The following is a 26329-nucleotide window of genomic DNA, read 5'->3' as shown; positions in this document are numbered from 1 at the left end:
CTCCGAAAAATAGCATGTTGTACGTGCAAGAGCTGTCACACACTGTCTCAAATGTGACGGCCAGCGCCTTGACCCCTTGCGTGCTCTCCGCGTTCGCTACAACCATAATGAAAAGTAGGCTCAAGATAAAACGATAATTGAAACGCTTGGTAAGTTTAGCAACGACGCCATCTTGGACCTTTACACAAATGGGTCTCGAGATCGACCGAGACATTTTAGCACCACAGATGACCATTGTTTCCTTTTTGCCTGTAAATGGAGTTAAGGCCAACGTAGTTTTATACCTGCACACAGTTAATTGTTATACAAGATGGGGAATGTCTCCTTAGAAATCTGCATTCCCGAGGAGAAATTAACTTAAATGATTTGCACTCTGTCGATTTAATTATCACGAGAAAATTATCACGAGTTCATGTAAACGGCTAGTCGCGCAGATCGGAATCCCAATAATCTGTTACTCGAATGAATATTAAACATTTCCACCGTTTGAGGCGCTTCTTGTTTCCAATGCAGTTTCAGTGATTAGGGTTAGTTTGTAATCTAAAATACATCCATGTGCCTTTGGGCATCACAATGGAAAAAATACAAAATGAAAAAAAGAAACTGAGGAAAGTGACAGAAATAGAAAAGCGATGAGAGGGGATGAAAATCACTCAATTTTGTTGAAAACCTAAATGGACATCCACCAGCTGTTTATTGTTTATCATTTTATTAGCTGACGAGTGTTTTTCTCGCCCTTAGGATTTTTAGCCCTGACAAATGTGGTTCGCCACCCCCCCCCAAAAAAAACCAGATCCCAGCGATGCACATGCATGTGCCCCCTAAGATAAGTGTTGAGAAATACGAAAAATCTCAAACTAACGTACAAGCTTTCTTTGCGCTTTCGGTACGTGACGGCGAATGACAGAGTTTGCACCATGACCAATGGCCGTTGCTTCTTACCTGTGCACACGCGCAATGCAGCTAAATTAATTGGCCATATTACGTGTTTAAAACATCTGATATAAGACGTAAAATGGAAATATTTTGCATGGATGTTCGGTGCCATAAATATTTATTCTCAACATTAACAACGATATCAAAAGCATTGCTTTGGTGTCCAGTAGTTTTGAAATAAAATCCACAGCCACAAAACAGAAAATCCATAGCATGTTGCTAAAACACTGGCCATGAAGCAGTTGTGCCCAAGAAACTGACTGGATGTGTTGGCTATAATAAAGTTTATTACGAGAACGGGACGAACAGCCCCGATTCCAGCCACTCCTTCCCAGTGATTTGAATCTCCTTCTACACGCGCTGTCCATGGATGGCGATATTGTTCCAGCAGTACTAGAGACAATAGCATAAAAGCACGAAAAGGGGGTTTTAAGCTGAAAATACCACAAACAAATTGACAGCTAATAAGATTTTGCATCGAATAAAAACAATAGTAGTGATGGAAAGGGACATAAATTTCTTTTTGATTGCTTGTTTGGTTACTTTTATCACAAAACTATTTGAACTGAGTAAAACTTTACAGAATGTCCTCAATTGCGTGTGAACATTTTCAAATAAACATTTCAGATTCAAAAGGTGCACAAATGAAAAGCTAATTCAATCTAGAGACGTAAAAATAATATCGATACACAAGATACTGAATTCCAAGCAAATGCCTGAAAATCTTTATAAAATATTTTATCAAAATGGAATGTTTGTCTGTGAAATTTTATCAAGTTACGAATTCGCCACTTAAGACCGAACTGATCAGTGCTCAGAAGTTCAAAGGTCAATGTGATCCGTCACAGTCGCCAGAGATCCTTCCGGATTCAGAAGTGATCTCAGAGACTCCGGTTTGGGGATTTCATCTTTTCCCGCCTTTTGCCTGCGCATCATCATTTCACCGTAGCGGACAATGTCGTCGTTGTAGCGGGCGCTCTCCCGGAGCGCTCGGCTGGCCCTCATGCGGCGGTTTTTAAAGCCTTTGGCGGGAGGGTCGTCACTGAGTCGACTTCCGTCGCCGTCAATGTGAGGTGTCGTCATCTCCTTGTCAGTGCCGGCATCTATCGTCACGCCACACTGTGCGCTGTCGTCCACCTCTGGGAGGTTCAGCTGCGGTACCGACACAGCCTCGTCGGTGGTCTCACCGCTCTCACCGTCGAAACAAAACGAGTAGGAATCAGTCTCCTCGAAACTCGACGTGCAGGGAACGAATCGATTCTTCTGCATGCAGAACCTTAGGGACGTCTTCTGATTGGCTGATTTGATGTGGCATTGCTTTGTGCTGCTCTGTAAAGTACATGTATCGTGGGCAAGCGGGGGAGAGTCTGGCCGGAGTTCTACCACCTCGACGTGTATTCGCACCATTCCGTTGCAATGCTCGATTACCGAGCATGGCTCGACCCTCAGAACACTATTCCTACCCGGCAGTGACTCTTTAATGCTGTATCCCTTAGACAATGACTCCAGCTTTTCAGTTTTTGACGTCGCATCATCGGTTACTGTCGCACCGCCGTTTCTATTCGAAATATCCTGTTCTTCCACTCTTGCGGCATCTTTTGTCGCGTCGTTTGTTTCAGCGTCTAGTGTGACACCTTTTGCGTACCTGGAGTTGAGCAATTCACAAGAATGTTCGGCTGTACTAGTGTCTTGCACCGCATTGGTGCTGTCTTGGTGGCTGGGCACGAGTATGAAACTCGTCTCTTTGCTACATGCATCATCGCCGCGTGTTAAATGCTCCGCCGCATCGGACACCGAGGTGGACGATTCTGACTCGACCGTCTGCAGCCGAATAACGGCCGGACTGTTGCTACCGCTGGGGGCGCTATCCAGTTGTATGGAATCCACGTCAACTCCGCTGTCTGAAGTCTGGTTCTCGAGAGGTCGCCTTGGGGTGCAGGCACCTGGGTTCTTGTCCTCGCGCATGCGCAATCTTGTCGGTAGAGAGGGGCTTCCAACAGAAGCGGCCCGGTGCACGCTCAGGGACGGCGCGGCTTTGGCGGCGGAGGCGTCGCCGGGCGCGTCCTCGTGGACAATCTCGACCCTGACTGGTCCGTCCTCCGCCGCCTGGTCCGAGCTCGTGGCATCGTTCCCGTCGAAGGCAGGGTTGTCCTGCCCTGTGTTGCTCTCAGCATTGGGGGCGCCCTTCAAGCTGTCTGTAGCGGACCGTTTGAGGTGAGGGCGCTTGCTGTACAGTCGCCTGTTCAGACCTGGACTCTCCCATTCCTCCAGTGCCATCTGATGTGAGATACGGTGCATCTCGCTCACTGGAAAAGTAAGAAGGCAGCACTCGGTTGATTTATAATTCTTGTTCAGGATTTTTTTCCTCTCCACCTTAACACTAAAATGTAAAAGCATTGCAATGTTTTTAGGCTGCCGTAATCCGTCGCAGTTCTAAACTTAACAGATCTTTAATTCGTGAGTAGGATGTGCGCCCAGGGCTTCCCAAAGGGTGAATTTTACTTTTTTTTTCTTTGAGATGCCATTAGACTATCTGGCAACGTAACATATCTCTAGATAAATTGTTTGTCAAATGGCCGTCAGGCGCACGTGTTTCCAATCGAGAGTAGGATTTATCGCCCCTGGCAGTTATCATTAGACACATGTGGCGGGAGAGAAAAGGCCACGACCTGCCTTGAGGAAGACCACGACACGCGTGGTCGTTGACCGCCGCTAGATGCAAGAACACTGGAAACCAAATTATTGCTTATTTCAAACAACTGAAGCTGGTACAAAATATGTGACCTTTGCGAGAAAACAGAATCGTTAACACCAAGAAACAGTAATGTCACCTTACTAGTTTCCTTGAAAAAATAGTTAAGTTTCCAAAACATTTAATGTAGGCCTAAGCACTCACAGAAAGGGTAAATGATTCTGCGACCAGAATGAATTATTAAGGTAATGAACAATGTTTCACACATTTCAGTAAATCTGAGGCCTCACCTGAAAGACCCAATGGAGGGCGTTCGTGCCACTCAAGTCCACACGGGTGGAAAGGCAAGCTGAGCGCCCACTTATACGCCTGGCGGTAGTTGCCGCAGAGTGCTGCGTAGACCAGCGGGTAAAAGATGGAGTGCGCCATCATGAGGCGGACCGTGACCAGGCTCAGTGTTGAGTTGTAGTTGTCCACTCCAGTGATTAACTCAATCAACATTGTGATCTGTAGTCATAAAAAAAAGAACATCAGCTCTCATCGTTGAACAAAATCATCTTGCTTCAATCAACCTCCATGAATCGACACATTCGTGTGAGGGTATATGTGACGGGGTATTCGCTCTTTACACGCTGCCGCCGTAGGCATGCAGAGCCTCGATCTGGTAGCTTGTACAATGGCGTCAGAATCGCGTCAACGCAGCTTTCCAAATATTATTGTCCAATTGCATGGTATGGGAGCTGACGCAGCACGTGCAGGATTACTGAGCAATGTACAAGGGCATCACCGAACCGGCTTGTGTAAAGGTCGAGATCGAGGCTCTGCATGCCTATGGCGGTAGCGTACAAAGAGCGAATAGGCACGACCATATAAATGCATAGACCAAAAAAAATTGTTTAGCGAGTGGCGGCGCAAGATGTAGAACTCGGCCAAAAATGTGTTATCACCATGGGCGCCATTCGAGTGTGAATGTTAATGCATAGGCGCAGGAGTCCAGGTGCGCGTGCCTGTGTCGCGGTACGGCGTCGCAATCGCCTGCGCTTGTGTTGGTAACATAGCGTATTCACACCCAAATGGTGCCGATGCGATAACAACGTTTTGCACGTATTCGCGGTGAAATTATCTATGTTGCACCGCTGCACGGCACTATACAGTCTTTGGCACAGACTGCCAGTCTTGCTCGTGTAACCGTGATTTTGAGAAATATGGGCAAACAATAGGTGAAGTGACGGATGGCAGCGTGTTCGGTGCGCATAAAGCGCAACGCACTTACATTGCTTTTTTTGTTTACATGTTTGTCCAAAATCCGTTGACCTTTTTTGCTCTGCTACACTTCTGTCTTTTCTTTTCAAATGTTTCCACTGAATTGTTTTGAATTCCTAATGGCCAGATTAAGTAAAAAGAGGTTTTCTTTTTAAATAAAAAAAATGGATTCATGGAATTTTATGGGTGAAAGTTTTCAACTTTGCGTGAATTCCCTATCCACTCCAAGCAGATCAAGAGAGGGTGTGTTTTTGGTACTCACCGCATAGGCGCGAGTTTATAAGGGGATCAATGGCACGTTTGACGTCGAGTACGCTGAGTACGAGTAACGAATTTATTCTTTAACGTATGGCCTTTGTGTACACGCACAACGCGTGCAAGCAACCGCTTGGAAAACTTATTATTAAACCTCATAAATATTCATGAGCAAAGCGGAGCGCTTCTTTGGCCGATTCCACCGTGCGTCTGGGAGGTAGAAATGATACGCGACCAGGTGATGTCATAGCGGTGAGTATCCACCTCGCTGCCGTGGAGTGGTTTTTTTTTTCTGGTAGCATCAAAAAATCCCTCTGGAACCTGCCGCGTAATATGTAGTTTGTGTCATGTTATCTTTACGGAACCAGTCTGGAGTTGTATTCTAATAACTATCAGAGTAAAGACCCAAAACGTATGTCAGCACCAGACTACTGAAGCCCTGTTTCTATGCACATCTGCACTCCACTATCATTACGTGGAAATTTAACAACGGAGAAACAACAATAGCGTCTGTGAGTACAAGTAATGTGAGATTTCTGTTCCCCTCAAACCATGCTGTATTTGTATACTACCATCTTTCTTTACTTTGCCGCTTGGGGGTGCACTTCAACTCGATGGCGGATACTTGCCCATAATTTTGATTTTGGTCGGGCGCCGTGCAGATCACGAAAAACCTCTTTAGCTTTGAATAGGACCTGGCGATCTATGCGTTTATGTCTGTGGGTATAGGCTAGTATAGGTAATTCACAATAGTGCGCCTCCAAGAGTTTGCAATGCGTTGACCAATCACAGTGCCTGAAATCTGTCATTCCAATGCGCGTTTGGAAAGGGTCGACAGATTTCGCGCCCTGTGATTGGTCAACGCATTACAAACTCTTGGAGGCGCACTATTGTGAATCAACTGTTTTGCAGTATCCGGTTTCAACTACATAATGTTCATCCATGTTCGTTTCCAAAGGCACTACAGGTTTATGCTCGATAACCAGTTAATATCGGGGTTTCTTCCCCGAAAAAAGCTGCTGGGGGCTTTTTTTCTCACGTTATTTCTGGCGCCCATTACAAGCTTGACTACTTTGATTGGTGGAAATTCCGAGGCTGACTAAACGTAGATTGGTGGAAATTCCGTATACATTATACGGACTTCCTGACTGGTGACAAACGTTGTATAATTTTGACGTCGCCGGATTTCGCGGAAAAGCCATCAAATGAGGGCGCATTGTTAGAGGTTATGCGAGCGGCCAAGTGCAACGACCGTGTACTGTGCATGTGAAGGGATAGTTGACTGGGGAAGAGCAACGTAAGTCTGACTTAATTCAAGTCTAGCATTCCCTGCAAGATAAGGAGATACACATGTAGAATGGATATCTAATGGCTTGATTGGCAACCTGCTTTTTCCGCTCATTCAAATCACTCTTTGCGATTGCCATCTGCTGCGTGCCATTTCTGTCAATAAAAAAGACACTTTGAGAGCGTCGTACCTTGCGTTGCGCATGAGCAAACAAAAGTACTTGCTCTACAAACAACAAATGATGGGAGCGTGAAGCCTTTGTGTGAAGAATGGCCAGTTTTACATAGAACGAATTTCACAGCTGTTTATCAAGAGAGTTGCGACATGAATGTCTCAATTGTTGGAACCAAAATGATGGGTTACGTTTCAGTGCAATGGAAAATTAACACACAATAGCTGCATGCTGTACTTTACGCAAAATGAACAGCTATTTAGGTTCCAAAGTCTGAAGTTAGCGTTAGTCTCTCTTTCTTTGTAGCTCAAACTTAAAATACACGTCGGGCAAGGCAAAAATCTAAAATTAATTTAGCTCAACGTTGATGACTCCATCGATGACTGTGACATACAGGTAAGAAAAATAACGGGGACCTTGGACTATTTCCCCGGTGAAAAGGAGAAGCGACACATAGATAATAGCCGAGCAATTCCTGCACCACTTTGATTGCCATGCGCCATTCAGCCAGTCAGATTGGTACACACCGTTATCGTGAAAACACGTCGCCTGAAACATGGCTTTGTCTTTATGGTCAGGGCGAATGCTGCACGTGGACGTCGTAACGGAATTTGATCGTCCGCCTGGCGCCAGGGCCAGGTTTGGTCATAGCCGATATTATTCATCCGAAAAGCCATTTTCTACGAAATCCCATTAGTGCCATAAAATGAAACATTCCAAAAAGTTAAGCGATTTTTGTCCAAGTTCGTTTTACCTGATTTTAAAGTTCGTTTTCACGAGATCTATTTTAAGAAACACTGTATCTATTTTCGGAAAAGAATAATTTTTACCCGAAGTTTTTTCCCAAATCTTGATTTACGAGAAATATACTTTCAACACTGCAAAAAGTGGGGTGTTAAATTTAACACCCCCGGTGTTATCAGGAGACTACACCAACACTTTTCACTAGTGTTGAAATGTTGTTGATATTCGGTGTTACTTTCAACACCCTCCAGTGCATTGTAACACCTGTAGGTGTGCAAAGTAACATCAGCGGTGTTAAAGTAACACCTTATGGTGTGGTCATCTGATAACACCAAAAAGTGTTGATTTTAACGCCAGAGCTTTTAAAGCTAAGTTTGGTTTTGTATCTCATCAAACAAACTTGAAAAATAAAAATAAAAATATATCTTATATAAAAAGAATTATTCTAAATTAGAGTTCGTTTCATTGATATTTTTCAAGTTGGTTTTGACGAGATATATTTCTCAGTTTGTTTTTGTAGCTCCAAAATACATCGTAACAACCTTTCCCCTAACAATGCCTCTGAAAACAAACTTGGGAAAAAATATACTTCACAAGTGGAGAGTGCAAATAAAATATGTTTTCGTAGCGTATTCACAGTCGCTTCAAATTTCAGGGCCTGTTTTAGGCCTTGATACTAGAAGCCCCATTCAACCACGAGGCTAACAATACGGATGCAACCACCAGATGATTCTTTTGTAGCTTCCTAGTTAAATTGTAGCGTCTCATTTCCACAGGGAAATCCATGAGCAAGCAGCTTGGAACGCGCAGGGACCTCGTGCTACCCCCAGGTGAGGGGGAGGGAGGCAGAAAAACTCTCTTCCCGAAAAAAAAGCTTTCAAGACATCCAAAGAGAGAGTTTTGTTACGTTTATGTGCAATCTCATAACACAGTGTACCAGATTTTATTCCGATTTAAGTCGCAAAAGGCTTATTGGATCTGACAGGGATTTTTTAAGGGAAGCCGCAATGAGCCTTTTTACATACTATTTTGCTGCAACTTCAATGCATGAACACTCGTTTACACTTCCATATAGTTAAATGCACTGAAAAGTGCATTTTTTTATAATTAAAATTATCCTTTTTGCCCTGGAAACTGAGGGCGCTGTTGCCATTCCAGGGAAGACTTGGTTCATTGCATAGGTTTTTCTATTGAAATGGTGGACCCCAAAGTTACTTACTGAAGAAAAAATTCTGAGAAAGCACTGGTGCTCATTTATTGACTGCACGTAAACAACATGACAGTGAATCGGCAAAGAAGAGAAAATTTAGTCAAGCGAAATCAACAAAAATGCATGACTTTTTTGTGTACAAACCAATGTAACATTAGACATTTTTTCTGGAATGACATCACAGTTTGTGCATGAATGTGGACATCTCATTACCATAAACATAAAAAGCAAATGACCCTTTGAAATAGTGAAACAAATTTCAAAATAAGGGTAACTGAGAAACAAAGGGTGCATTCTGAAAGTACGCATTTAAACAAATTGATTGAAGCGATAATGTTTATTCGGCTTCAAAATAATGAAGCATATTCTCTCCGTCATTTGTGAAAAACCCTAAGAACTGGGCTGATCCGATGACATCCACAAGTGATCAAAACACCAGTCAAGGAATAGTTTTAAAATATAGTGAGCAGGAAAAAGCCAAAAAAGAGAACAATATCTAAATTCATAGAGTACAGCTGAAAATCCAATTAAATTTTAAAATCTCTTTAGCACTCGACAATGGACAATGGCGACTCGATGGTCAAACTCAATGCTTTACGACTCTGCTAGCTCAGCTAAATACGACGGGCTCCAAATTTCAAGGACGTTTTAAAGGCATAACAATCAAAAGCCTTACCCCAGCTTATTTGTTAATTTCTCACAGGACAAGAAATTTTGGCCTAGTTCCTCCAAAACAGTTCACGGGCAGCCAATACAGCAAAATTATTCAGTACGGGCGATTCACAATAGTGTGCCTCCAAGAGTTTGCAACGCGTTGTCCAATCACGATGCGGGAAATTTGACAACCCAATGCGCGTTTGGAAAGGGTCGAAAGATTTTGGGCGTTGTGATTGGTCAACGTGTTGCATACTCTTGGAAGCGTGCTATTTTGTATCTCCCGGATTATCTGTCAGTGGTACCTGCACTTTTATTTTGACCCATAAGGCATTCATTCCCACGACTTGCTAATTATTTTATAAGAGCCATCGTATTTGTATTCATTTTTGCAGATAACTGATCTCCCGATCGTGCATTTCTATTCACAGAGTGTCGTTTAAATACTTGTTTATCAAACAAAATGTGAGTCTCACAGTTTAGTTCATAATTTTTCACCAGCACAATTTACAAATTTAGGGAAGCGTGTTTTAGGGTCACCGTAGTTTATTTGGCACACCGCCCAGCCCTTAGAAATGTATAACAAATGCCCGCGAAGAAAGTGCGGTGGGCGTGCGAGGGATTCCTTTCCAGTGTGGGCACCACAGAGTGAGTACCTTGGGGTTAACCTGTCACCACGAAAACTAGCTTTTTACGCTGTAACAGCCGATTTGCAGTCTCTTTACCTTCGCAATCTATGATTCCATTGAGTGTGACCCGACTTGAGGAATACTGGGGTCATAGCAGAACGCAGAAGGAGTGATTTTGGAGTGAAAATTCACTGTCTTGATTGTAAAAGTTTTACGTGAAGCGCCGTACAAGTGATAAATTGTTCATTGTACATGTACATTGTACTTAAGCTATTTGTTTGTGTGGCGACTCGTATGATTTACATTAGGGTTTCGATCTTCACTCAAGACGCTATTCATTATTAGATGCTGTCTGGAAGGCCGAGTCCACGGTCGCACATCGGCCTGGAATTCGGAGAAATTGAGGAATTTGGGGAATACCGAATTTCGTGTAAAGGAATAACAAGAGATTTGAATCATTTAATTGCAATCATACCTGGACATTTGAACCCCCTAAAATTGGCGTGTAAATAACACTCTGTATAATTGAGACGGTTACATTTGGACTCTTTCGGCCTGTCTTCCTTTGCCTTGGCGTCCTAAAACTAATAATTTAAGCAGATCTCCTTAATAGATGGCCTGTCATGACAGAAATAATTACGTCGATAAGGGGTGTTTTCATGAGTGAAACACGAAAAATAATTCATGGCTAATTTTATGAATTTCTACAATTTTTGTAATCGTATAATTATATAGGAACATAATAGCACGACTGTTTATGCGTAATAGGTGCCCGGTATCCGTTTTGACCTCAGATTTATCAACATTTTTCTCAAATTTTCGTTGCCTTGGTGAGTACCTAGGCATATTTTGTGACGATATTTTATTAGTTGGTAGACCTATTATTTTGTGTCAGATCTCTAAGGCTGGCTTTTTAGTAAACCCGGCTCAAGCAACAGTATTGACGTCATCGTCATATTAGTCCTCATTGCAGCGGTTACCGTGGTTTCCGTCATGACTGGGACATACTGGCGACGTGATGCACTTTAGGCTCCCCTGGGCCCTTTATACATCGATGCATTCTGAAGCCACAATGCTCGTATTTAGAAAGCTCTGGAGTGCAAAAGGCTTTCATCAACTTGTGGCATAGGCCTATCCATTTCTCTCCTCCGATTATTTACAAGATTTGCCCCTCAACACAGCGGTGACATTCATCAACGCTGTCACCGAGGAGAATTACATCGAAAGATGATGTCTATTTGTCTGTCATTTGATGCTCTCATAATTGATGATATTCCTCTATATAGAAAGTAAAAACCTATATAACAATAGTGTGGCTCTTTCGCCTACTGTTCTTATTCAACAATGTAAATAGAAATAATAAAAAGAGCAAGGAATGCAACATAAGACAGGCGCGGATCCATCCCCTCCCCTGTTCATTTCATTTTAAAAAGGGCCCAAGTCTAAACGTTAGAAAATACCCTCAAAGCAAAGCCCAGGTAGGGGTCTTATTTTGCATGTACAGTTACGGACAGAGCAAAGAGATTAAATGGTTTCCCCAGAGGTGACTTCAGGAATCTGCTACCCCCCCCCTTTACGATCTGCCCCTGATGAGTTCTAATCATTAATTTTGTGCTTTGACAGAGATGGAAATATATGTTTAACTTAGCAGTAACACGTGCGCCCTTGGGAGCCAGCCGCCGGTAGTCGAGAATAAAACGCCTGACATCAGTTCTTTTGAGTCAGCGCGTACGGTCACGCTGTAAGGCAGTCCACGGCCGCGCGTGTAGCAGTGTTGTCAAATACGACCCGCTTCGTTCTGAGCATGCGCTGTCGGGGAAGCCAAATTGGCACACAAGAACGAGGCCACGTTTCTGAGAAAGATGCCATCAGAGGTTGTTGTCATGAGCAAATACATTCCCAGCAGCACAAATTAATTTGTCATAAGGAATGCAACAGTTTGTACATCAGTTTTCCATTTCTTCAGCGAACACACCCCGCTGATCTAAAACTGCGTAAACAACCTGACAGCGCGGCAGGCTGCCACTATTAAAAAAATATAAAACGTTGAATTTTCAACCCCCCCCAAAAAAAACCAGGCAGTTATGTGCCAACTTCAATAATCGAATAACAATATTTAATTGCCAAACAGATTGCTAACCTTCCATGTAGCATAGCCCAAAACTCTGTTTCTATGCGTTGCTCCAGCAACAGGAGAATTTTAGACGGGCGGTTCATTTCTAATTTTCAAAGATTCGCTTCTTTTTAGCTTCTTTTTATTTTTGGTCGCAAAAGCATCATCAGCTTTTGGGAAGACAGCATCAAAATAAGATCTAGCTTTAGGACACTGCAAGAATTCAGACTTGCCACCTCCGAAAGGTACATCGGGGCATGGGTGACCAAATTTTACGAATAAATAAAGAAGTTTTGAGTCGATAGGAAAGACAATCGGTGGAAAAGCCTTTAAAAAGGATCAGAATCGATAAAAAACATTGTAAAATAATGCGTCTTACGGCGTAGCTACTTGGTATCTTGCTTTATGATGCCATTAATGAAATGGGATGCCTAGGCCATGCTGACACAATTTTGTAAAATACCATGACTACGGTGTCCTTCAAAAATCGGTTCATGAGTTGGGAACGTTCCAATTGGTTTCGCTGAATGATTTTTGTTAAGTTATTCTGACATTTTGCTATGCTTCACACACTTGAATAATCTCATATGCTAGTATTTTGATCGGGCACATGAGTGCATCTATGTCAGTAAATTCAGACGTGTGGAACACAATACGCGTTGGACTACAATTGAACTTTTCCGATTGTTATCTCACTAACTGTGGCAGCGCTGTGTGGGGCGAGGGAATAGATACAAACGGCCTACTCCTCCCATTAGGAAACTAATCGAACAAAATTAATGTACCTAATAACGGGGTACCCGTTCACCTCCGAGGGAAACTTGCGTAATTGAATCAATAAGCGCAAATTGCCCGCCGATCTGGTACCGCAAGGGAGCTGCATCCTCAAGAACAAACAGCTTTTTAAATTCTCTTCCATAAACCCCCAGACAATAACGAGGTTCAGCGCAACGACTTCATGAAATACAAGGCGAGCGAAAATGTGCCTTACGTGCGAAAAGTGAGAATTCGCTGGGTTTTTTGCCAGTACCTTCAAATCGCCAGCATATTAACCCAGAGAGACTGAGATTCTATGAAGTTGCGTCAGGTGACCAGACCGCTCAATTCAACTATTCACAACTGACTAAAGACTTTTATCAGGAATCCAACATGCATGTCAAAAATGTACGTTAAAGACAGACAGACAGACAGCTTCTCAACATTGTAGTCAATATGAGGGTTTATTCATTTTATGTTATCCTATTCATGACCGTTTTCTTAACAGTGTAATCATGACCTTAACAACATAATCCTGTCCTTATTATAAACATGTCATTTCTGCTGTATAGGAATCCAGCCAAAATTAGCATAATTATACAAAACACACAATCCCAAGGAAAATAAATAGCCTAAGTATACCATATGCGGCATGCTTTCTGAAAAAAGATAAAGGCTGGTACCTAGTTATCAAGGTTGGATAAATAAGCACAGAACGAACACAAAAAAATCGATATTTGTTTCTAAGGCAACGATCGCCAAGAACGCTGCGATGGCGTGCAGACGGTCGAGGTGGGCGATACAATTGCCATCACCATAGCGAGAACATCCCAGGCGGGTGAGATTCTTTAATGAGAAGGTAGATTGCATGGTCAACGTGGACTACTGCACCACCAGCACTGACAAAAGCGATGCTACGTCGACCCTTCACGCCATGCTTTGCACGCGGTGCTCCAGTGCAGCCCATGCCAGCTTCAGGCACGCATTTGTAAGAAAATTAGTGCAAGCAAAGGTTTGAGCGCGACTAGAATTAGAGGCCATTATTGCGGTGGCACAATGCTCAGTGACAGTTGGTGTGCATGCGCGTTACATGCCTCTTCGATTAATAGGGTGTCATGATTTACCCAATGCACGCTCGTGTCAAGCTTCAGATTGCGCGTGTGAGTTCAGTGTCACCTTAACAGAGATCAGTGAGTGCCAACGGACTTATTGTGCCGTCTTTCCGATTCAGTAAGCGAAATAGGGGTGACACGGGGCACGTGAAATTCTCTCATAAAACGCAGAAACAACTTGGAACCTCGAGGACGCCAACGCGTGCGTGTGAAACGCGCACAATTGCACTGATGAGACGAGACGCGCATCTGAATTGATGCGCGTAGACGAGTACGGACTTAACCGCGAAGAATAAAAGATTAAATCAGTGCTCTGAAATCTATGAAATCTATTTCAAAGCACTGATTTAATCTTATATTCTTGTCGGTATTCTGATCACGGTGCTACGCAGCCCTTCCATATATTTCATGGACTTAACCGCATGAGCGCGTACGTGCGAGTGCGTTAACATGGCAGCGTAATCGAACACAATGTCGCCCTGTTCTGCGGCCGAATTTGCGTAACGTAAAAGAATAGGCAGCAATGTCACACTGTATGTTATAGCGGCGCACGTCGTGCACGCAAGTCGAACGTTTGTACGCGACCAAAACCAAAGTTGAGATTGGTCAAAATAACCTGGGATGGAGCTTCACGAATCGGTCTATTGCTTCCAACCATGCACACTGCAGTCACATGTCTGCCTTTAGTTACAACCAAAGGTTATATAGATGGGTAATTCTGCCATAAAGGTGTTTCACGATGGGCGCCATTCGAGTGTGAACGTTAATGTGCGTGCGTGCCTGTCGCGGCCCCTGCGCCTGCGCATTAACATGCACTACGCAGGCGTAGTCCAACCAGAATGGCGCCCATGTGATAACAACGTTTTACGCGTATTCATGGTGAAGTTCCCCATCTTGCGCCGCTACGCGGCGCTATGCGATCTTTGGTTACAACTATCGCGGCGTTCGTTTTTGGTGACATATCGTTCACATATTTTCACAGTAATGGTGATCAGTAATCTGCTGATGGTAACCAACAAAGTGACCTCGTCCTTTGTCCTGTCTTCGAAAAGTCGACTAAACAGTCACCCATCCATCGTTCAGATGACGTTGATCGAACTGCAGTCACCTGCAGTCAACGCTACATCTTGCCCTGCGTAATCAAAGGGCTCAACTGGACGTTCTTACTGGTGCCTCGTATAAAAAGCAACTTCCGTCGTTCATGTTGAGGGTCCATAGGGCTTAGGGAAATTTAATTTGCCTTTCTAATATTTCACGATTTCCAGGGGGGTTGGGGCATAACAGTTTTGTCTAGTTTTTAAGGTTTTTACATACAGCTATTCCGGAAAACACGACAGCGAGAAACAACTTCAGCGATTGCAATTAAATTTCTGAGAAAAAATCAAATTGCCTCAACCCCTGCGGTATTGGTCTGTCGCAAACGCATGCACCTGACTGATGTGGCTTTATTTCTTCAGTGATTGTCTCTGCAAATTTTATGGAGAAAAACAGGAATTTCTCGAGTAGCATTCGGCCACACGACTTCCTGTACAAAATTGCAGACATTTACGCGTTTTTTCCTCCGAGACTTGTCTCTAGACAAGCTGCCGTGTTTCTGATGTACTAATGCTCAACAGGCAAGTACACTCAGTCTAGTAACAAGACGCACATGAATAAATCCATTCAGCGTTTTTTATAGTTTGTTTCCCCGTACTAAAAACTTGATTTAATTCTAGGGTATATTTGGGTCCGGAAGCTGCCATCGTCACATGTCCACGTTTCACCCGTTTCCAAAAACGTCCAAAATTGGCCAGACTTTTTATAACCCTTTCGGTAATTTTTGGGATATTGTCGTTGAAAACTGAAAACCAACTGGCTTGTATAAATCTCCTTTCTTTTCTGAATTCCCTACATTTGAAGCAAACTTGAATAAATTTCCTCATGATATTTCTCTTTTCGAGGGGCATACAGATTGTCAATAACTCCGGAGGTCGTGGGTTCAAGTCCCACCCGAGTAAGCTTGTGAGGTTTTTTCGCAAGCTCTCGGACAAGCACTGAGCATGCAGTGCTTATTAATATACGTTGGGTAAGGGCAAAACCCGTTATATAAATTAACATCTCCCCAACGCAAAAATACATCTTGAAAATAACTCCGACCTAAACAATACAGTTGTAATAAATGGACGTGCGCGCCAGCTCCAAGCGTCCCGATATTACGTCACACTCTATTCTGCCTTGTGGTAATTCATTCTAACATCATAAATCAAGGGATTTTTAGGCCAGGAAACCAGTCTTTTCCCATTACATTTACGAGAACCACAGCGACTCTTATGAATATTGTAACACGCAATGCCATTACTGAGACAAATGACATTTCCTTCCTCTTTTGTTGGAAACATGTAAATAGACCAATCCAGTAAGTCCTGCCCATTGCGCGCGTGAGCACGTAGCGCATGTTCTTTTCCGATGCAACACCACAGAGTGACAGGTGCGCGCATCAGGCGCTCGTGCACGCATATCGGACTTTTGTTATTGTTTGGGGTGGGGCTTAACGGTTGGTTTGTTAGCTTTACGTAAGTTGAGAAATTCTTGAGCATTCATTGCATCATCAGTAATCACCCAAGCACAACTATAGAATCACATCGCAAGTAGCCTACAGTAGGTCTGTGTTACCATGGCCTCCTAAAATTACATCTCTTTTGAAATATTTCGCGACCTCATTGTCTACACTATATTCCTCTCAATTCTGTTCTGTCTTCGTCATTCCATAAATACTGCATTCCTGCCCTAATTTAATTGCATTCATCTCACTGGTAATTTTAAATCCGCTGGTAACTTTCTCATATTTTCAATTTTTGCTCATAATTTAATTTGATATTTTCCACAATTGTCATAACTGTCGGAGAATCTGTGTTCAAGAACAGTAGTTTAAATCAAGTATCAAAATATGTTATTGCCCTTTTGAAGTCCTTTCAGCTTCTACTTTCGCAGAACACTGATAAGGATTCTCCGAATTGTTGTTTTATTTTTCTGTCTTGTCCCATCTTGTCTGATGCAAAAGTCTCTCTCATGCAGAGAATCGTGCGCGTCTTGAATCTGTTTTTGCCGAAATCATCGTCATCTTATCACCCCTTCGTCATTTTAGTCCTTGCCGTTCCCTGTGCATTACATTTTCACAATATCTTTGTCAACACAATCTGAGCTCGTGGGTTACTGGAGGCCAAAATTGCAGTTCTGAATGGATTGTATCTGTCACTTGTGCTGATCCTCAATTTCGCAAAATGCCACAAAATATCTCCAGCTCCTGAACTCAATCTAATTAGTCCAATTTTGAACAGTCCCTGTCTGACATGCAACTAAATTAAACCATATCTGCGCTGCGCGTGTAACATAATACGGCTGTCCATTAGGTGTTGATGTCCACTCCGGATGATGTACTTGTATATTTAGTGTAAATAAGTGTGACATTAGTAATGCCAGAACAACAAATGGTACAGTATGATGTGCTAGAGCTGGCCAACACTTGAAAGAGGTACAAAAATAGTTCCAGTGCTCATCCAACAATTCAAAATTCTCGCCGTCAGAAGCCTGAGAGACCTTTTCCCACACACCAAATTGAATGAATCATTCACGCCGTCAGATTGTGGGTCTAAAGGTTACTTTGTCAAAGATTAATTTTTTATAATTATATCGTTTGGGTTGAGATGCTGACGGCTTAGGTAACAGTAGGAACGTTGACAAGAGTTAAATAGGCTACATCGGTGAATGTGTGCTTGGCTTGAAGTACGAGGTTGACTCAGCCTTTCCACCTTCCCTTGTCCTCCGTAAACACACTTGAATACATGTATACGTCGAAGGCTTTTATTTCTCGACGTGGAAGTTCACGTTACAGACCGAGGTTTGTTAGCATATGTGGTATATCGGAAGCCAATGCACTTTATCTTCAGATTCACACCATGCTCTTACTGACAGTCTGTCAGTGGCAGAACACTCTTCTGTTGAGCCAACCCCAGTGATACTAGATCCAGAAAAGATCGAGAAGGAATTTTAATGTACCGTATTTGCAAAGGAAAAGTGCGCTAAGCAAGCTAAACGGTTGTCACGATGTTACATGTGGCGCATCTCTCAGAAAAACGACACAGGCATTTGCGATACACATGACGTCACAACAGTTTTCAAACTTTGCCACGCAATACTGAAGCCCACTGGTACCACGAAGTATACATTTTTGCCACAGTGAGTATATTATTCCAAGTTTGGGTTAACGAGATATTTCTTTCCAAGTTCTTTTCGAGATCAGTTTTAGAAACATTGTTTCTATCCTTGGAAAAGATTTGTTTATAAGAGATATATTACCAAATTGTTTCCAAGGGATACATATTGTCAAGTTTGTTTTTGAGACACGTGTATAAAAACAAAGAGAAATATATATCTCGTAAAAACAAACTAAGCAAAGTAATTTATGGAACAGGATGTTAACAAACTGATTGTAAGAGTTTTATGCAGGAGGGTCACAATAATAATTGAGTGTTCTTGAACATGAATGGACACAAAAGGCCCATAATAGTGACGATGGCGTGCACACCAGAATATGTGGTCTATTCACATCAGACTTTAAAGGAAACATACCACTCAACCAACGTCTAAAGATGTAGTTATTTAGGACAGAGAGGACAGGTGGTTTCAAAAAGGGAGGAATGTGCTTTGGTCGTCCCTTTGCAAGGAGCTGTACCCTGCTTGAAATACCGAGCCGTCCGCCATTGTACGTGTCAGAGCTTGACAGAAATCCTTCCGATGACGTGACAGTCCTTAACATCGGTGATTATCAGAAGGAGGCGGTTGCGTGAGAGACAACGTAAGTCGGAATCTACTATTAGAATTACAATTTGCAAATTAAATACTTTGCACAGATTAACAGCAATCTACATCAGTGGGTTCAAATGAAAAGAACACAAATTGACCAAGACTTGCTTTTACGTAGATGTCTGATGAGTATTTGCTCGCAGCTAGCAATGAAGGTTACGCATTAAAGGCAGAGTTGGAGGGCAAGGACTTTGTATCGCCAGGATAGGCTCAAGTATACCTTCTCTGCGTTCATGGTCACTAAATTTAATTAAGAAAGAATAGCCTTCAAGGCACCAGCAATACGTAACCTCTAAAGCTACATTTGCTGTCATCGAGAAAACCAGATCTTTACAGGGGCGGATCCATGATTTATTTATTTATTTTGTGTGTGGTGGGGTTCAAGAAATTTTTTTCATATAAAGGAGTCGGAGGTTACTATATGTAGCTCTCTTCTTAGGTGAAGCCATTTAATCCCATTGTTTTGTCCTTAACCGTACACGCAAAATAAGGCCCCTACATTATGCTTTCACGGATCTTTCAACCTTCGGACCAAATTGGTCTTGAGCAAGGGGAGTGCTGAGCTGTAAACCCCTCATCTGGATCCGCACCTGCTTTAGTCGAGACGTCTGTAGTCCACACTCCTTCTGGGTGGAGGAGTGATCATACTTTTCACTGCCTGCTTAGAAGGATTGAGTAAACATTTTTAACGTGAAGTAAAGGATGTAAGGTAGAAAAGCACTTGCGTTGGCTTTAGGGTCCTTTCGAGTGTTGTTTCGCCGTCCATTTAAATGACTTTTCTCAGTTCAGTTTATGCTTTTTTCTCAGTAAAATTTGCTGGTCTTTCTTATTGTCCTTTTTGTGTTGTCTCTTTTCGTTTGTTTGCTTTAATGTTCATTTCTCTTTTTCTAATTGTGGGACCCGCTAAAACGTTGGCGTTAATGTAAGCTTCCTGTCCGGCTTCTCCGGTCTCGAAATTAGTTGGGAAACCTGTCTTTCGTCTCATTTTATGCTGATTTATTTCAAAGAAGTCTGGTGCCAGGCTTGAGGCCAAACCAGAGACGTGGGCGAAAGCAGAGGTTTAGGAAGCCACAACGCATTTTTGATTGGATGTTGTGTAGAAGCAGAGCTCTGATGAAAAGGAGTTTGCGTAATTTGCCTGTGGGTATTTCTTCGCTTCAGACGTGGGTATTAACCAGAACCTTCTGTGTGCGACTTCATTTTGCCAGTGTTGTGGTCAAGTACTTTCGATTACCAACTTTACTGCAAAATATTGACCTGGTTAGCTTTAGATTACAAAATGAATTTACTACGATTGTTGCAAAGTAATTTTTCAGATAACTCTTGAAATGAACTTCAATTGCTTCAATTTTTGGCCGTTTTAAAAGGTATTTTGTTGCACTGTTGGGTTTGTATGCTAATACATGTAGCAATTTCAGTATTCATGAAAACAAACTGTGAGGTCATTCCAGAGGAAAAACACCTCAACGTTTCCTTGATTTATGCCAATGAAAGCTTTAGGGAGTTTTGATATTTTGCTATTATAAATTATCAAATCGAGAATTTGGTAATTTAACTCAGTGATCGAGTTATTGTATTGTATACATGGCAATAAGCCAACGAAAAGACCTTTCTCAGACATTTTTCATTTTCAATGAGCAATTTTGGATTGACCGCTTGAACAGAAAAACAGATGAATTGAACCGTGTCTTCCTGGAACGACATCACAGCAACAGCTCACTCTGCTTTCTGGAAAGCAATTACAGTTTTAATATTTAACAAAGGTAATGTTCTTTTCAATGCACTAGACCTGGAGGAGTCATCAAACAAGTCTTGATATACTCGAAAAAAAGTAGAAAGCTGCAAAAGCAGTGCGACTTGGGAAAAAATCCTCGCCTGGATCATGTAGGACTTCAGACCATCACAGTTTTGTTAAAGAGTAAAAATGAAAATGGACAATCCTGCTTCGACAAGTACTCAGCCGGTAAAGGTTAAATCAAATTAACCATGTGTACTGAATATGTAACGGTTATATTTGCATCAATCGTGGACACTAATTGACTATTTCTGGCTAGTAATGGAAGCAATCCAATGCTAAGGGGAAACGCGATTTTTGTCCGTTGTTCCTGAGTTGGATACCGTTAATAGTCATCATGTTTTACCGCTAGCTCCCCAAGTGATCATTTGCAATTGCTCCGATTATTAAACTTCAGTGAAGCTTAACTAGAGCAATTTCCTGTATTCCTGGACGTCCTGCGTCAGTCGAAAATGAGTTTCCCGACACGAGATCGCCAGAAACGTGAGTTGGTACGTTATTCGTCGTAAGGCGGTGAATGAACATTGGGATCGAATTTTCAATGAGCGTCGCTAACAATGGCGCCTTTGGGGTCCCCTTTGTTTAATGGAATTGTAATGGTTTTTCTTGAAAGTTGACCCAAATTAATTTGTCGAATCCCCATTTGTGATAAATGTAAAATTAAAATATTAAAGGGGCATTTGGACCAGTTGTGGCTATGGGGAGTTGGGGATTTCGATTTCTGACCAAATATAGAAAAACTGTCTGAAAAACTTTCGTGAGCTCGTGCCTTGCACTCCATATGCATCGTGACTCCTGTGTTTAGTCGCTCTATGTACTGACGCAGAAGCATGCTCTAATGACAGGTGTAAACTGGCACGCTTATCAGAGATTCTGGAAAATCCTGCCTGTAGAACTCACCGTCATTATGAAGTCGATCAACTCTATCTCTGACAGTGTGTGTCGACAGTGTCAGTCGAGCAACGAAGGGGTCGGTGTAACGACATTAATTTCATCCAACGTTGAAGCAAAGTAACTGATTTTTACTTTATAATCTGATTTCATGTCAGACGAAATATTACCCGTGCGTCATGGCAGATGATGTCATATATGTTTGATGTAACTTTCCAATGCCACTAACTATGCCAAGGGTGCGTAGGGAAAGACCTGTAGGCCTAACATTGTTATAACTTCACACGTTGTGTACATCTGCGCTTTCCTATGGCAAGAAAGGGACATGAAACATTGAGTCCCAATAGAAGAGCGCAAACATAAACAAAGTGTGACGTCAATGTGTTTTATTAATACTGTCTACAACTCACCAGAGTTAAGAGCCAAGGAGTGTAGTAGATGACAACCACGAGAGCCACTGTCTTGGACATTCTGGTACATCTCTTCAGATTCAGGTTTTTCATCATTGTCTGCGTCCGCTCCACCATCTCCTCTCTAGAGGCGGGCTTGGTCTGTTTGACCCAGCAAGAGCTGCAGCAGCAACAGCAGCAGTAGATCCGGCAACGGGCCGTCCAGGTCTCCAGGCGGTCGGTGGTGGTCGACGTCGATACCGTCGGACGAGCGGCGTTATTCCTCCGTCCCACCTCGGAGGAGGACGCACTGCTGCTGGCAGGGCTAGGCACGGGCACAGACTGCGGCTGTCGCCGCTGGATGAATTTCCGAATGGACACCAAGAAGCCGTAGTAGCAGTAGACGAGAAGGGGGATCTGGGGCAGGCTTACTGCTAAAATCACGAAGGTGAAGTTGCTTGAGTACTGGAATGTACAGTAGCCGTGTCGATTTGTTATGGTGGTCCAATTTGTGGAGCTTAATGCCGCAGGAAGGCATCCTATCACGGCTGAGACGATGACCAAAATTGCGACTAACCTTTTCAGTTGGGGACTCCCTAAACGGGTCCGGTATAAGATCGGTCGCCTGATCGCGAGGAAACGGTCGACCGTCATTAGGGACACCACCAAGGTGGAGGCGACCTGGATGGTCGTGGTCAATGCTCCTTGGACCAGACAGAGCTCCACAGGGTAGGGAACGGTCCGGAGATACCAGAACGCCGTCAACGGGAACACGGTGAACGACGAGATGAAGTCGATGATGGCCAAGGCTAAGATGAGGATATCCGGGTTGCTAACCGACCTGAACTTGTGCACGACCAAGATGGTTAGGAAACTGCAGAAGCACACCAGGATTGCAATTACAATGACGACCGCTGCTTGGGCGACATGCTCCGACGAGGGGTCACCTGTCGAGTTGTAAGATGCCCCAACATCCATGGTAGTGCTCTAACTCTGAGACCCTCGTCTCCATGCAGCGTTGGCGTACTATCAGCTTCCTATTCCGCAGGCTTCATTTGAAGGAAAAAGTGTTATCCGTACGACTAACTTTGTACACATCCATACTTGAGTTGGCTACTACGAATTTACATCAAAAAGAGAGTTTCTCTAAAGATGATCTCACACCAGCTTTCGCCCACATCATGGTATCCTTCACACGCCGTATCGTCATCAGAAAAGGTAACTGCCACACTAAAATCTGTATGAATCGGAAGTTTCGCTGGTACTCCGTCACTCGTCGTATGCCTGAGACAAATAACAGGGAAGATGTGACAAGCGAACGTATCCTTACAAGTCGCTGAGAATATCGCATGTGAAGCCATACCCAGGCAGTTAATTGCATCTACATCGATATGGACATACGGACGTGTCCGTGTGTACAAAAAGGTATAATGTAGGCCTACATGTACAGTACCTGTTGCGGGTTGCGCTGCGTCAATTTTATGCATGCACCGACTTCCCTTGATGAATGACGTGCGGTGTATCGCTCTGAACGATTCTTGGCATGAAATTATGATGATGTCACTGCATGATGGCATCAGGTTAACCGTGTCAAGGTAAGCTGGACAGGCACGAAGGTTCCTCAATTAATTCCAGTCGCTTCTAGTAATACCTGATTTCTCAGTCATGGCAAATTCCACTGTCAGAAGCCCGTTAAAATCTCAGTTGTTTTCAGTTTGAGGAGATAACAGACAACAGACGTGCACGTATAATTTTCCCTGACGGATTCAGACTGACAGACATTTTTTTTCTTCGATGAGATATCCCGAATTCCTAGAAGCACAGTACCTGTTAAGACTGAGGGACACGTAGGCAGTGTTCGACTAAAATTACAACCTGTGAAGAATGAATGGTTCCCATCAGCTCTGGGGCGCTGATTGAAGCTAGAAGTTACATCAACAAAAATCGGCCACGTTCGTTTGGTTGAATTTGTACGCTCTGCGGACACGACTCGTTGCCGGCTGTAACTGGGTCGCTGGACGGGGCGGGCGGGGGATTTGCTCTCTGTTACAGACTCGACGCGACCACTCAAGGCGTCTTCATCCCGGAGTCACGAAGACCGTATCGTGTTGACTTTTCGATCCCCGCACGTGACTGCTACGTGCCCCGCGAGAGAAGGTTGGTGTATCTCTCCACCGGAACGCGGCCAGCGGTGACGGTTGTTAATCACGGGTACATCAGGAGACCGCGAACTGCTTATCTTGTTCATCAAAACGACTGCAGTGGGGATATCACAGCCGCGTAATATAGACGAATACTGGTGCAAAACTCGAATGAAAGGATGAAAGGTCGATTCGGGTTTGAGCACCTAATAACTTCATCTCATTATAGACTCCTGTGACAGCACGAGTGGACATATAGGCGTATTTCATTTCCTCTTCACATCATTGAAACACGACAGCGTCAAGCTTGTGTCCAGTCCAATATGCTCGGCAGTACAAACTGGCTAATCAGTGGCTTCACTCAAATAGGGCCGCCATCCATACGTTTAACACTGATGTCTTGAAGGCACGGAGTCCCTGACAACACATCATCTCCGATAAACAAAAACAATGTAGCATTCGCGCCTTTTTTACATGTACTAGGATTGTTCCATCTACTGCAAGGGAGACAGACACGTGCATACGGTAGCAATGCACTCTCTTCACTGACTCAACCGTAGATCTTTCCTCTGCGGTTGCTATGCTGACATGAAGATGAGCTTTCCGTGAACTTGTTATGCGCAAATGGAATGCGCAGTTCCACTCCGCGCTGATTTTATAGCGACGATGGCCTGTCAAATAGAAGGGGTTGTTTGTCCACAGTAGTTACAAATTGCCCAGCAAAACACAGAATCTGTTTTTGTTCATTGCTTGCGCAGGTTTGTTTTCGTGTTTTTGTTTTGTGTTGTTTTTTCTCTCTTTATAAATTATAATTTCCTTCGTGAATGTGGACAAAATAATGCTCAGAATAAGTCCTTCGATCTAGTTAAACTTTGCGGCTTTATTTTGATACGATTTAGATCTTCCAATGTAAAGAAGGAGGAGCAAGACATGGGTTATAATCTACCTGTTGGCTTTTCGCAATTCTGTAGAGCCTTTCCATGTTTAATTTCGGGCAAAATATCGGAATGAAAAATCTCAATTTTCGCACGACACCCCATTTCAGTCTTGACAAACTGTTAAGAATATATCAGAGAGTGGGCGCTAGATTTTACCTCAACGAAGGGCGGTTTTCGCTGGACGAATTTTCAACGATGTCAAACAGCAAAAATCCCATGTGAAGAAACATCACCATCATAAAACATGACTGAACTTACGTGAAATAAATATTTCAGGTTACTAAAGCACCATTTCAACATGGCCTATTTTGATACACCTATAACAAAATAATTATAACATTAAACGCTGTCAGCTATATTTCAATTCAAAAATGCAGAAAGGGTTTCAGAATAATTATTTTCTCAAATAATTAGAAATTCGTGTTAGTCCTGAATCAAATAATAATCGAATTCACCGAGTTTTTCTGTCTTTCTGATCTCGCAGCCCTGTGTGGATACAACCAATGAATGTTCAAGAGTGCAGTGGAGTAAGAATAATTATATGACATGACAAATGGAATGTTCCATCGGGAAAAGGGCATTTTATCTGTCATCGATTAATTGGTCTCTCCATTGCCCGAATATGAGACATTCTGTGATTTTTACAACGCCTGAATAAATCGTTTGAATCTCCTCGCATCCCCTCGATAAATTTCTGTCTAATAAACCTTACATCACCTGCAAGTTGAGAAATATCTTATTATCATGGAATAGAAAGTTCTATATACCGTTGAATAGAACCTCTGTTTTTTGTGGTGCGGCAGCGTAGTGGCGTTGGGACGAAACATTGAATAACACGTGATTGAAATGCACCAATCAGGTGACAGGGATTTTTATCTGGCTATATTTACATAAACAATATCAAATCATCATTCCTACAATAAACCTATAAAGCAAGTGTATGCTGGCTTTCCGTGACCGTATAGCGACCAATTAGCGCGATGTTCATCGAAGCAATTAATTGACCCAACGCGAGTGGTTGAGGCAAATCAAGTCGCCGCTGGGCCAAATGAAAAGCAGGGTTGGTTGGTGGCATGGGCATTCGACGTCACAGGTCACTTGATGGATTGTGTTATTGTCGCAGCATCCATCGGTCTTCATATTCTTTCCATGCGTGTCAAAATGCAGGTAACTTCTACGTGAGCTGTCATAGCGTAGGGAGTTTAATCTAGCAACTGAGTAATGTACCGTGCTTGATGCCGTGGAGGGTGAGAAGTCATCAATTTTTTAATATAAAATATACATGTACATGTATATAGGAGCACATAACAGGCAAATATACAACAGTTTGGCGGCGTGCATTTTAAATAAAACAGACGCCATATGTTTCATTCAGGCATAACCGACTCATAACGAAACTATGTTGTGAGTCGATCATCACCGATACGATGATTTAGTTGGTCCTGGGTTTACTTAAAATTGATCTTCAATGTAGTCTAGTTCTTTCCAATTACAGTTGTGTTAATGCGA

The 26329-nt window shown here is 43.0% G+C and overlaps 1 protein-coding gene across 1 annotated transcript; it reads right to left on the bottom strand.

The window, feature by feature from the left end:
* Nucleotides 1-1040: 1040 nt before the first annotated feature.
* Nucleotides 1041-25329, bottom strand: LOC110976529 (uncharacterized). Its single transcript, XM_022229865.2, has 3 exons — nt 21763-25329; nt 3919-4135; nt 1041-3242 (listed from the first exon to the last, which is right to left on the bottom strand). Exons 1-3 carry the CDS (start codon nt 22717-22719, stop codon nt 1759-1761), a joined length of 2658 nt encoding a protein of 885 aa, XP_022085557.2. The 5' UTR covers nt 22720-25329; the 3' UTR covers nt 1041-1758.
* Nucleotides 25330-26329: the final 1000 nt, after the last annotated feature.

Source organism: Acanthaster planci, linkage group LG16, assembly GCF_054643075.1.
Source record: "Acanthaster planci isolate LZ-2023a linkage group LG16, COTS_SCS, whole genome shotgun sequence".
Classification (NCBI taxonomy): domain Eukaryota; kingdom Metazoa; phylum Echinodermata; class Asteroidea; order Valvatida; family Acanthasteridae; genus Acanthaster; species Acanthaster planci.
Note: the sequence above shows the minus strand (reverse complement) of the source record. Positions and strands in the feature narration are given on the sequence as shown.

Excerpts from the sequence above, each read along its gene's own strand:
- LOC110976529 (XM_022229865.2), bottom strand. The coding sequence starts at position 22,719 with ATGGATGTTGGGGCATCTTACAACTCGACAGGTGACCCCTCGTCGGAG. Across the intron at positions 4,136-21,762 it reads CTCCTTGGCTCTTAACTCTG|ATCACAATGTTGATTGAGTT; the intron begins GTGAGTTGTAGA and ends TTATGACTACAG. Across the intron at positions 3,243-3,918 it reads CCCTCCATTGGGTCTTTCAG|TGAGCGAGATGCACCGTATC; the intron begins GTGAGGCCTCAG and ends TTACTTTTCCAG.